Below are 11,591 nucleotides of genomic sequence, written 5' to 3'. Positions count from 1 at the left end.
CACTAGGCGGGGACAACACAGAGCTCGCAAGGGGCAGCTCAGGGCCTGGGGACTGCGGGTCTGGGCGCCCCGGGGCCGCTACTTCAACACAGAGCCCGGAGCGGGGATTTGCATAAGGTGGGAGCGCCCCAGGAAGGGTGTGTCGGGGGAGGGGACAGAGAATAAAAAGGACAGAGTAGGGAGCCCTCTGCCTCTCTGTGCCCACCCTGGACAGACAGAGTGTGTTACTGTGATGAAGTGGGGCTGTTCTTAATGTTTTCTCTGAATACTGGGGAGTGGGGGGAGGCTGAGTTCCTGGCCGACCCTCTGTCGCCTAGCAACTAATGGCCAGGCCCTTCCCCCCCTGCAAGGGGATGCTAAAGGTGTGGGAGAACAAAGAGGTCAGGTGACCCCCTGGCCCCGGAAAGGAGCTGAGCAGAGAGGAGGGGCTGGAGGGGGTTTCAGTCTGGAGCTGGCTGGGGACGAGGAGTGAAGGGCAGACGTGGGGGTCTGGCTCACTGCCCCCACAATGGACCCGGCCGAGGGGTCCGGTTCTCAGTACCTACAAGCTCTGTGTTAGACCCTGTTCCTGTCATCTAATAAACCTCTGTGTTACTGGCTGGCTGAGAGTCACGTCTGACTGGGAAGTGGGGGGGCAGGACCCTGTGGCTTTCCCAGGACCCCGCTGAGGCGGGGTCACTGTGGGAAGCACACGGAGGGGCAGAGGATGCTGAATGCTCCTAGGAGAGACCCAGCAGATGAAGCCGTATGAGCTTCTTGCCCTGAAGACAGTCTGCTCCAAGGGAGAGGAGGCTCCCCAAAGTCCTGACTGGCTTTGTGGGGAGCAGTTCCAGAGCATCGCCCGGGGACTCCATGACAGTTACACACACACACAAATGCTTTGCTTGATTGCTGCAGAGGAGGAAAATACAAAACTCCATAGTGAATTGAACTCTCACACCTCACCGCTGTATCTCTCATCAGTTTCTGGTGTCAATTCATTCACTCGTGTAGCCAAAGGACGCGCTGAAGAAGTCGAATTTCTGGCCCAAGAGCTTCAGTTGTTCTTATTCGGTACCTTTCCCTGTTTCAAAGCCCCAAACACTTCCCCCCAATGCTTCCCAAACTCAACAGTTATTGATTATTGACGCCCGTTGATTGGCTATTGATAGGATGCACAGGAGTAGCTGGGCAGGCAGTTTGCTGGCTCTATTACCGTATTAAGGGGAACTTGCGGTCCAGATCCCCTAGACATCTTCGCAAATCTCCCCCTTATGTTTCCAAGGAGAAGGAGCTCAGTTTCTGGAGGGATATGGACAGTTCTCTTCTCTTCCAGAACAACACGTTGGCAGAAGGGTTTCTGCGACTTTAAATAGTCTCAGAGATCTTCTATTCCAGGGCTGGGGATGGGTCACTTTCGAGGGGAGAGGGGAGGCAGGGTGTATGCCGGGGATCTCTCAGTGAAATAACTGCGAATTGGCACTATGATCTCTGCTCCAGCCCCTGCACTGACACACCAGCTTTGAAGCTGATCTGACTATATGGGGACGTTAACCCGGATTCATTATTCAGCTTCAAGCCAAATCCCTGTTGCAACCTTCCCTGTGGCACCGCTAGCAGTGGCCGTGTAACGTTTTATTTCTGTGATGTGTCCAGTCCTCTCCAACCCCCACTGGAAATCCTGTCCATGTTACAGCGTCCGCGTCCATTTCTTTCTCTGCCACAGACTCCCTGAGGGTCCCTGAGCAAGTCACTTAGCCTGGCTGGTCCTCTCTTCCGCCTCAAATGGGAGTAACAGCACCCCCCGCCCCGCCACACAGGGAGAAATACATTGATAAGAGTGTGAGGCTCAGATACTGCGGTGACGGGAGCCATAAAATTACCTATGATAGAAAAATACATGATCACAGTGTGTCCCTGCCTCAGTTCCCAATACGGACTTACCAGCCTCCTAGAAGTGCTGTGAGGCTCAGTACAGATTGCAAGGCGCTCGGGTAACATGGTAGTGGCGCCCTTAAGAGAGCTCGGTAGAGAGGGAGAGAGAAAGAAGCAATGGCTGGAAAGTCAATACATATTCCCAGCTGGAAAGGGAATAGACACTGTCCAGACCAGGGAAGATTTGTGTGTGTGTATCGCTGGAGTGAATGAGCCTTGTTTTGGGGGTGTCCGGGCTCCTGTATCCTTATCACCTGCGCTAGGTGGAAGGACACGGGGTTTGGTGTGAGGATGAATGTGGTTGGTGACGGGGAGACCATGGCAGAGAGCTTTAAAAATTTTATAGTACAAACTCTTTCCTACAGGGACACAAGATCACGGTGTGTGTGTTGCACACAGTCACTCCGTTTGCTTTTATCTGAAAGATGGGATGAGAAAGTCAGCAGGGAGAATTTACACAGACTGAATTAAACCGTCAGAAAGTAAATCAGTTCAGCACCTGTGTGCAGACACGTTTCACGGAGCGATCACTCTTCACTGGTTTCTATTTCTGTCTTCATGAATTTTCACCACGTGCAAGTAAAAGCAGAGGCTGTCCCTTTACTGCCATCTAGCGGACAGGTGGGTCTCCTGCTTTTCTATATTAATCAGCGTCACAGAGGCATGAAACTCTATGTAGGCTCCGCTTCCCCTTTTTGTCCGGTCCCTGCTCTGCTCTGTGTCACTGTGTCTCTGGCGCAGTAATACACGGCGGTGTCTGCAGCTGTCAGCGCGCGGAGCTGCAGGGAGAACTGGTTCTTGGAGGAGTCAGTGGAGATGGTGATTCGGCTCTGGAAGGAGGAGGCGTAGTTCGTGTTCCACGTGGAACCGCTGTAATATCCCCGTCCCAGCCACTCCAGCCCTGTCCCAGGGGGCTGCCGGACCCAGTGCCAGCTGTAACCACTGGTGATGGTGTAACCCGAGACAGCGCAGTTCAGCGTGAGGGTCTCCCCAGGCTTCACCGCTCCTGGGCCGGACTGGACCAGCTGCACCTGGGAGAGGACACCTGGGGAAAAGAACAGAGCTGACTCTCGCCTGGAACCGGTGCATTCCCCACCTCGGTGTTTCTCAGCGTCCCATGAAATACTCACCTGATGGGGCGGCGAGTAGGAAAAGGGAGCAGAGCAGTGACAGTGTCATGGTGATTGTTAATGGAGACACTCCCCAGCAGGCAGGACCGGGCAGTTCTGTGTCTGGGGAGAGACTGAGGCTCCTAGAACCGGGGGGGCTGTATTTAACCAGGAACCCCCAGGCAGGGATTTGCATGCGGGTTCCCCAGGATGGGTATAAGAGATGACAGGGGATGAGCGCTCAGTACATGGCGATGTCCCCTGGGGACAGTGTTACCAGATCTGCCCATTACTTTGGGGTCTGCTCATGTATTTGGGTTACTCGTTGGGGGGCAGGGGGTTCTGTAATTCTATCAATGTACAGCTTGTGTCACGTGTGTTTTCATGTGGATCTCTACTTCTCCCTTACGTCAGCACGTTCAAGCTGACCCCTTATGTGTCCCTGGACTCAATGGACTGGGTCAAGCAGCACTTTCAAGCTGCCACCCTTACGTGTCCCAGATTCAGCAGGTCCCTATCCCCACTCTCACTTCACAATCATAGTGGTAGTAACCTACTTGATGAGCAAACCCCGCAGTATTTTGGGCACTGCAGGGATCTTTAGCTCAGGTGAAAGAAGCGTCACTGCAGAGTGAATGGGGGAAGCTAAAAACACAAAGGAGTAAAGTTCAGCGAGAGAGAGAGAAGCAACCAGCTTAACCATAAAAGTTATTTATTGAATAAAAGTGATAACTACACAAGGAGGCTAAACCCACAGTACATACATTATTCAAGGTTAATACCTAAGGTAGAAGGGAAAACACAGAGAAAGAGAGAGAGAGAGAGAGAGAGAGAGAAAGGAGGAGGATCTCACTGCTCCCTGAAGCTTGAACTGGACGGTGTTCCCAGGTGATGTTGGTAGCTCAGGGTCCTGAGTATGGGAGACAGGCAGATCCCCCAGCAAGATCAGTCAGGAGATGGAGTCCCAGTGGAACTGATGCATAGCTTGGATCTAAGCATCAGAACACTGACTTGCATATAGGGAGGGTTTTTTGTAGAGAAAGAACAATGGAGATGTCTTAATCTTGTCACCCTTGTCAGGCGGGGTCTAGCTGTGTCTCCCGACACCCTTCACTGCTCTCTGCAGGCCTTTCTCTGGTCCCTCTTGGTTCAAGCAGAGATTGTGGGGGGGAGTCTCTCAAGAGTCAGACAGGCCAGAGACTGCGCCCTGGTTCCCCCCAAACACGGAGCTGACTGGTATCAACAGGTGTCCCCTTTACACCCCAGAGAGACGGTGCGCTCATCTCAGTGCCCATGGAATGGGAGGCGGTGGGTTGGAGAGTGTAGAGGAGAGGGTCCTGGGCTGGGACTGAGGAGAATCTGCTGGGACAGGCAGTAACATGCGGGTTGGGTGTGGGGGTGTACCAGGTAGACCTCTGTCCCGTGAGTGCCGTGTGCGGGACGGGAGAGCCACCCCCACCCTTCCTGTCACAGGGTAGGAGCCAAACGCTGCTGAAGTCAATGGGTGTCTCTCCAGTGGAGCAGGGCTAGTGCGAAATGGGCTGGGCGAATAAAATCAGTACGTGCGATGGACGGGCCGGGTCAGTAGAAGTGAGATCGTCCTGGGAATCTGTTGGGGGAGGAGCCGCAGTGGCGGGGAGAGAAATCAGAGAATGGTAGGACTGGAGGGGACCTGGAGACGCCATCGAGTGGAGTTCCCTGCACTCCTGGCTGGGTGCAGTGTGATCCAGACCGTCCCTGACCCGTGTTTGTTTCTGGGATCAGAGACCAAGAAATACCTTCAGTGAGCGGGGAGGGGGCTGGGCATGGAGAGAAGCTGCATCTTCAGGGCTGTGTTGTGATTACAGAGGCGAGGGGCCCTCGGCTAGGAATGAACAGTCCAGCTACTGCGGGTGGGTGTGTCACTGGCCCTGCTGTGTGACCCTGGGAAGTCATTTCCCCAGGCGGTGCCTCCCCTCCCTCTTTGTCTGTGCAGTCTGTGAGCTCTTCAGGACAGGGCCAGAAAGCAGGTGCCCAGGGCAGTGACCCCTTATCGGCTGCGGAGTGAGGGCACCAATGTCACATTGACAATAACCGCAACTCCTAATGTCCCGTTATCTACACCAGGAACGAGAATACATTGACTCCGCTAGGGAACGTGGCTGAAAGCTAAATGGGGTCATGTTTCAATGTGCGACATTTCCTCTCCCGAATCTGGGTTGTAAGGCGAGGAGGTGGTGGCGCTTCCAGTTTCTATTCTAGTCTATTCTGTCTGCACGTTCCGATACAGAGGTTACCACAGCATCTGGGCGCCTCCCTGTGCATTGCTCTCACTCACCTTGCAGTTCCTATCAGTGTGTGAGGTTTCACAAATTCCCATGTCCGTCCCAGCCCTATGCACAGTGACATCATCAGTTCTTCCAGCGAGGCTCAGTGGTGAATCCTGAGGTGTGAACGGCAGGTGAGTGGGAGGGAAGCAGCGGGGGATGGGAGCAGGGCCGGCTCCAGAGCCCAGCGGGGCAAGCAGCCGCGTGGGGCGGTCCTTTCCCGTGGGGGCGGCAGGCTGGACCGGCGGACCTGCCGCAGTCATGCCTGCGGGAGGTCCACCGGACCCCCGGGAGCAGCGGACCTGCCGGTTCGCTGGTCCCGCGGCTCGGCTGGACCTCCTGCAGGCATGACTGCGGCAGCTCAACCGGAGCTGCCGGACCAGCGAACCGCCCGCAGCTGCGGGAGGTTCAGCCGAGCCGCGCGACCAGCGGACCCTCCGCAGTCATGCCCGCGGGAGGTCCGCTGCTCCCGCGGCTTGGGGGCGCCTCCCGGGCATGACTGCTTGAGGCGGCCAAATTTGTAGAGCCGCCCCTGGATGGTAGCAGACCGGGAGAGTCGGGGTTTGCCGGTGATTTCCTTGTTTAACCCTTAGTCCTGCAGTGAGAAGTGACATTGTTGTCACTGCTGTTCTGCAATATCGGGGTATCGACTGCTCGTGTGAACGTTATGACACCTTCACTCGTAGAGATTCTCGCTCCTTCTCTGCACCTGTCTCTGTGTGTCTGAGAGGAAAATCCCAGCATGAAATGCCCTGAATGTCTGTATAGCAACCGCTTCCCCTTTTTGTGCCAGTCCCGCTCTGCTCTGTGTCACTGTGTCTGGCGCAGTAATAGGTGCCGGTGTCCGCAGCTGTCAGCGAGCGGAGCTGCAGGGAGAACTGGTTCCTGGCGGTGTCGGCGGCGATGGTGATTCGGCTCTGGAAAGCTGGGGCATAGTTGGTGCCCTGGCTAGGTCCGTATATATGCCCCATATATTCCAAGCCTTTCCCAGGAGCCTGCCGGATCCAAGCCCAGTCGTAGCCAGAAGAAATGGAGTAACCAGACACGGTGCAGGTCAGTGAGATGGGCTCTCCGGGCTTCACCACGCCGGGCCCGGACTGGACCAGCTGGATTTGGGACCGGGCACCTGCAAAGACAGGACACGTTACAGTTAAATCCTGACCTCTCTTCCTCGGGGTTCGGTCATTTCCCCCGAAATTCTCCTCCTGGCTTACAGGGCGAGATGGCGAGTAACACCAGGAGCGACAGAACCTTCTCCATCTTCTTTAAAAGGTGAGAAAAAAGGACAAAGAACGAAATTCACTTCAGCCCCTCGGCAGGCGGGTCCCGAGAGAACCCAGGAGCTGCTATTTAAACGGGGATCCTGGCCGGGAGATTTGCATAAAGATCAGACACTCCGACCTCACCCTTGAAAAGGAGCTGAAACCACCCCAGCTCTTCAGCTCCTTCGTTCAGTTGCGCTCTCATGTCTGTGTAACAGGGCGGGAACTGAACCGGTGATCAGCAAATGCTGTGTGATCTGGCCTCTTTCTTTCATCAGACTAGGAGTCTCCCAATGAACTGAATAGGCAGCAGCTTTAAAACAAACGGAAGGAGGTACCTCTTCAAAGCGTGCACAGCCTGAGCCAACCTGTGGAGCTTGTGGCCAGCGGATGCCCTTCAGGCCAAAACTAAAACTGTTTTTTAAAAGAATTAGATGAATTCACGGAGAACATAAAGCAGAAGCCAGGGTTACTGGGTCCCGCCAAATGTCCATCTGGCCCAGTGTCCTGTGGTCTGGCGGCGCCAATGCCAGGTCCCCAGAGGGAATGAACAGAACAGGGAATCACTGAGTGATCCATCCCCTGTCGCCCATTCCCAGCTTCTGGAAAACAGAGGCCAGGGACACCATCCCCGCCCAGCCTGGTTAACAGCCATTGATGGACCTGTCCATGAATTTATCTCGTTCTTTTTTTAATCCTGTTATAGTCTTGGCCTTCACAGCATCCTTTGGCAGGGAGTTCCACAGGTTGACTTTGCATTGTGTGAAGAAATATTTCCTTTCAAAGGCAGATTTACATTGAAACAAAGGGTTTCCCTGGCACCGGGCCCCCCAATGACAGGGGGCCCCAGGGACTGGCAGCTGGGGATGCAGAAGCTTGGTCCTGCTGACTCCTGGGGCTCATGCTGCAGGATCCGCCCCCACAGCAGTCAAGCTCCCCCCTCCCCCGCCTCTTCCCCCTCCCTCCCAGCACTTGCCCCACCGTCCAACAGCTGTTTTCCGGTGCTCTGGGAGGGGGAGGAGCTGGATCGCAGCGCACTGGGGGAAGGAGGCAGAGAAGAGGGGGGGTGGAGAAGGGGTTGAATCGGGGCAGGGCGGAGCAAATGCGGGGCCCCGCACTGCCCTACACATACACCCCCACGCCCCTGCTGTGAGCCTCAGGGAAGGGGGCTGGGGTGGGGCAGGGGGCTGGGAGCACCCCCACAACCCCAGCCCACACACCATCCCACTGCCCTGACTCCTGCACCCCCCTCACATACACCCAGCCCCCTGTCCTCCCTGACTCCTGCACCCCCACAACATTCCTACCTGCACCCCTCGCACCAAATGGAGCTGCCCCAGGTAAGCGCTCCACACCCCAATCCCCTGCCCCAGGCCTGAGCTCCCTCCCTCACCCTGGCCAGATCCTGCACCCCAACCCCCAGCCTGCTCCTGCACCCTAACTTCCTCCCAGATGCTGCACCCCATGCCCTGAGCCCCTTCCTGCACCCTAAATCCTCGCCAGATCCCGCACCACAACTTTTTAAATATTATTTTTATAAAGTGCTCTTATCCAAAGCACTTTACAATAGTTAGCTAATGGTACCAACAATATTTGGAAAGATCGTTAAATGGTCAATCAATCAAGGTACCTCACTTTATTTTCATGTACTTGATATTACTTAGAGGAGGAGGATGAAATGACAAACGGGGGCAGGGGGGAGATAAGAGAGAATTTTCTTTTTCTTGGCTGGGTCTCCAGGAAGGGCCCCAAAAATGAAGCTGAGCACAGGGCCCCAGTAACTCTAAATCCGCTACTGCTTCCTTTTCTTTGGTTTAAACCTGCTGCCTGTTCATTTCATGTGGTGACCCCTAGTTCTTGTGTTATGAGGCTAAGTGCATCCATGGCTATTAGCCAAGGTGGCCAGGAACACCCCCCCATACTCCACTTGTATCTAAAGCTCTGGCTACCAAAATCCGGGACTAGACGACACAGGATGGATCACTCAACAAACTGCCCTTTTCTGTTCATTCCTCAGGCGGCACTTGGCTTTGGTCCCTGTCAGAGGAGAGGCTACTGAGCTAGCTGGACTATTGCTCAGACCCTGTAGATCCAGCGCGATGTCCGAGAACAGGTTCTTTTACTGGTGCCCATCACCGTAACTTTGGGCACCTCCAGTTTGTTATTTGATTATAAAGTTGTTGTTCCTTTGAGATGAAATCAATATGATGATGTTGCCTTTAATTTTGCAAAGAGGGCTCTGCGATTCTTTGTCCTTTCCCGACATTGATAGGTCTTGTCCCGCCCCGCGGGGCCCTGGGAACAGGGGATGATATGACGGGACACCGGGAATTATGAGCTGTCCCCACCTAGGCTGCTGCATAATCGACTCCGCTCCCTGCCTGGTCCTGGCTGCGGTAGGATTCCATTCTGCTTGGGAGCAGCGCCTCCGTCTGGCCGCATCCAGAGCTGCAGCTGCTGCTGTCAGAGAAAGGCCTCGCGCATCGCTGTCTGGATGTGGCAGTGAGACGCCTAGGTGGGAAGGGGGGATTTTTGTAGGTGGGGACCGGGCAGGAGAGAGAGATGAGCTGAGTTACCCACTTCCTCTCAGGCAGTGTCTGGCAGAGACCGGAACGGAACCCGAATCTCCTTAACCCAGTCCCGCGCCTTTCCCCTAATCCTACCCTTCCTCCCATAACGAGCTGCAGCGGGAGGGCTGATTTTTGGAGGCGCTGGGCCCCGGCAGCTCTCACTGACTTCAGGCAGAGCAGTGCCCGCTTAGCGCCTCTGACACTGGCTCCTCCGGGCTGACATTTCCTAAAGCGGTGTCTGAGTTTGACGATTCGCCTAGCGCCTTAGGAGCCAAGACAAAAATCTCAGGGTCTAAATCGTCCGGGCCATCACTGTTGCCATTGGGTAAATCCACGTAGGGGCCGTGGGTACCCAAATCCCACTCGTGTTAGTGGGAGGTGGGTGCCTAAATACCCTAGGCGGCTTGGGTAATCTCCCCATTAGTGAACCTGGCCTCAGTTCTTCGTCTGTAAAACGGGGTTAATGAGGCTTCCCTGGCTCGGTGCGGATTGTGACGGTCAGATCCAGGAATGGTTGGGCGCCGCTTACAGATAGAGAAGAACAGAGACAGTTTGCGGGCTGGGCATCCAGCTGCCAGCGAAATCCCGTGAGATTCTGGCTCCGAAATGCCGCGGGGTTCTAAATAACCCCGCACCCTTAATCCACGGAGCCCATCCCCTGAGTGTTGTACACCGGGGTGTGGGGCGGGCGGGCGGCGAATGTGAAATTTGCGGATATGGGTGGGGTTTTGGAACAGGATTTAAGGGTACTGGGATCTCCAAACCCGCTGGATTTGGGCCCGTTTTAAATTGTTGACGTCATTTGAGTGGGGTTGGAAAGAGAATTTGGAAATCAATCCCGTGGTTGTAAAGAGGCAGATGCTCACATAAAACGCAGGAGGAACCAGCGCAGGGGAAGTAAGAGGATTCAGAATATGGAGCAGGGATTGGGGTAAAGGCGGGGCAGGAGGGAGGCCGGGAAGTTGGCGGACAGGAAAGCGGCAGCTTCTGGGCTGTAGCCAAAGGCGGCCTGTGATTGTGGTTGGGTCGGGGCTGCCTGGGACACACACTGGAAAGGCGGCAGAATATGGCTGGCGGGGATATTAAACCTCCTTCTTCTGGGTTTGAACCAGTGATAGTCAAACCTCAGGGATTAAAGAGCCGATTTAGTGATCGACATTACCCGAGAGAGCCACAGTAGCGTGAATAACGGGAAATGTTTCGTGTGTCTACACGCAGAGGTACACATGAATGTTTCTATCTTGTATTTGTATTGATATTTGTATATCTATAGCTATCAAACCTCCCACAGCGATGGGAACGAGACCTGCCGGTGCTTGTCTGATTGGTTCCCCCCGGGGGAGCCCTGCGATGGGATCTCTGTGTGTCTGTGTTACAAGGAGCTGCGTTAGGAGACGAGGAATCCCCCCCCGCCCCAACCTCCTTTGGGCCCGTGTCTCACCCCGCTTCTAGTGGAGACGTGAGTGTGACAGGGCCCCGAGTGACTCTAGACAATCCGCTTCCCCTTTTTGTACCAGCCCCGCTTTGCTCCCTGTCGCTGTGTGTCTCTGGTGCAGTAATACATGGCGGTGTCCGCAGCCGCGAGGGAGGCCAGCTGCAGGGAGAACTGGTTCTTGGAGGTATCCGAAGAGATGCTGGTCCGGCTTTGGAGAGACGCGGCGAACCACTTTCTCCCGTCGTGTGGGTATATACGAGCTACCCACTCCAGCCCTTTGCCGGGGGGCTGCCGGACCCAGTCCCAGCCGTAGCTGCCGTCAGTGATGGAGACACCCGAGACAGCGCAGGTGAGTGCGAGGGTCTGTCCGGGCTTCACCGCCCCCGGGCCGGTCTGGACCAGCTGCACCTGGGAGAGGACACCTGGGGAGAGGGAAACAAAACATGGAGGAAATTAGCCACCGAACGAATCTGTGCATCTGTCCCGATTCTCCCGCTGTCCGAGAGACACTCACAGGTGAAGGCGGAGAACAAGGGAAGGAAAAGCCACAGACAGTTCATCCTCCTTTTCAAACTCCCCAGCGGGCAGGACCGGGCAGTTCTGTGTCTGAGGAGAGACTGAGGCTCCTAGAACCAGGGGTTGGTATTTAACAGGAACCCCCCGGACAGGGATTTGCATGCGGGTCTCCCCAGCGGGTATAAAGGGAGGGACACCGCTAGGCAGGGAGCGCTGTCTGTGGGAAGCAGCGTCCCGCATCCCCTCATGTCTTAGCGTGTGACCCAAAGTCAAGTCACCTGCACTGGAGCCCTTCAGGGAAGCAAGGGGCTGTGGATCGGGTCCCTACACTGGGGGCTTCCAATCCAGCCGCGCCTGGTGCCGAATGCCCCGGGCAGAGCTGAACAATAGAAACAAGAGAGGGGAGATGTCCAGAGACTGACACTGTCCCGGGAGTGTTGGATGGGGAAGGAGCCGCAGCTGCGGGGAGCCGCCCACAG

At 55.5% G+C, this 11,591-nt stretch overlaps 2 gene segments (V, D, J or C); both read right to left on the bottom strand.

Annotated features, from left to right (window-relative positions):
- Positions 1 to 5,902: 5,902 nt before the first annotated feature.
- LOC120380444 lies at positions 5,903 to 6,641 on the bottom strand. The segment is given in 2 exon segments: positions 5,903 to 6,455; positions 6,544 to 6,641. Coding segments are annotated over 2 exon segments (507 nt in total).
- Positions 6,642 to 10,644: 4,003 nt separating this feature from the next.
- Positions 10,645 to 11,194, bottom strand: LOC120380462. The segment is given in 2 exon segments: positions 10,645 to 11,018; positions 11,111 to 11,194. Coding segments are annotated over 2 exon segments (417 nt in total).
- Between the last annotated feature and the right edge of the window lie 397 nt (positions 11,195 to 11,591).

Source organism: Mauremys reevesii, linkage group 13 (genome assembly GCF_016161935.1).
Source record: "Mauremys reevesii isolate NIE-2019 linkage group 13, ASM1616193v1, whole genome shotgun sequence".
Classification (NCBI taxonomy): domain Eukaryota; kingdom Metazoa; phylum Chordata; order Testudines; family Geoemydidae; genus Mauremys; species Mauremys reevesii.
Note: the sequence above shows the minus strand (reverse complement) of the source record. Positions and strands in the feature narration are given on the sequence as shown.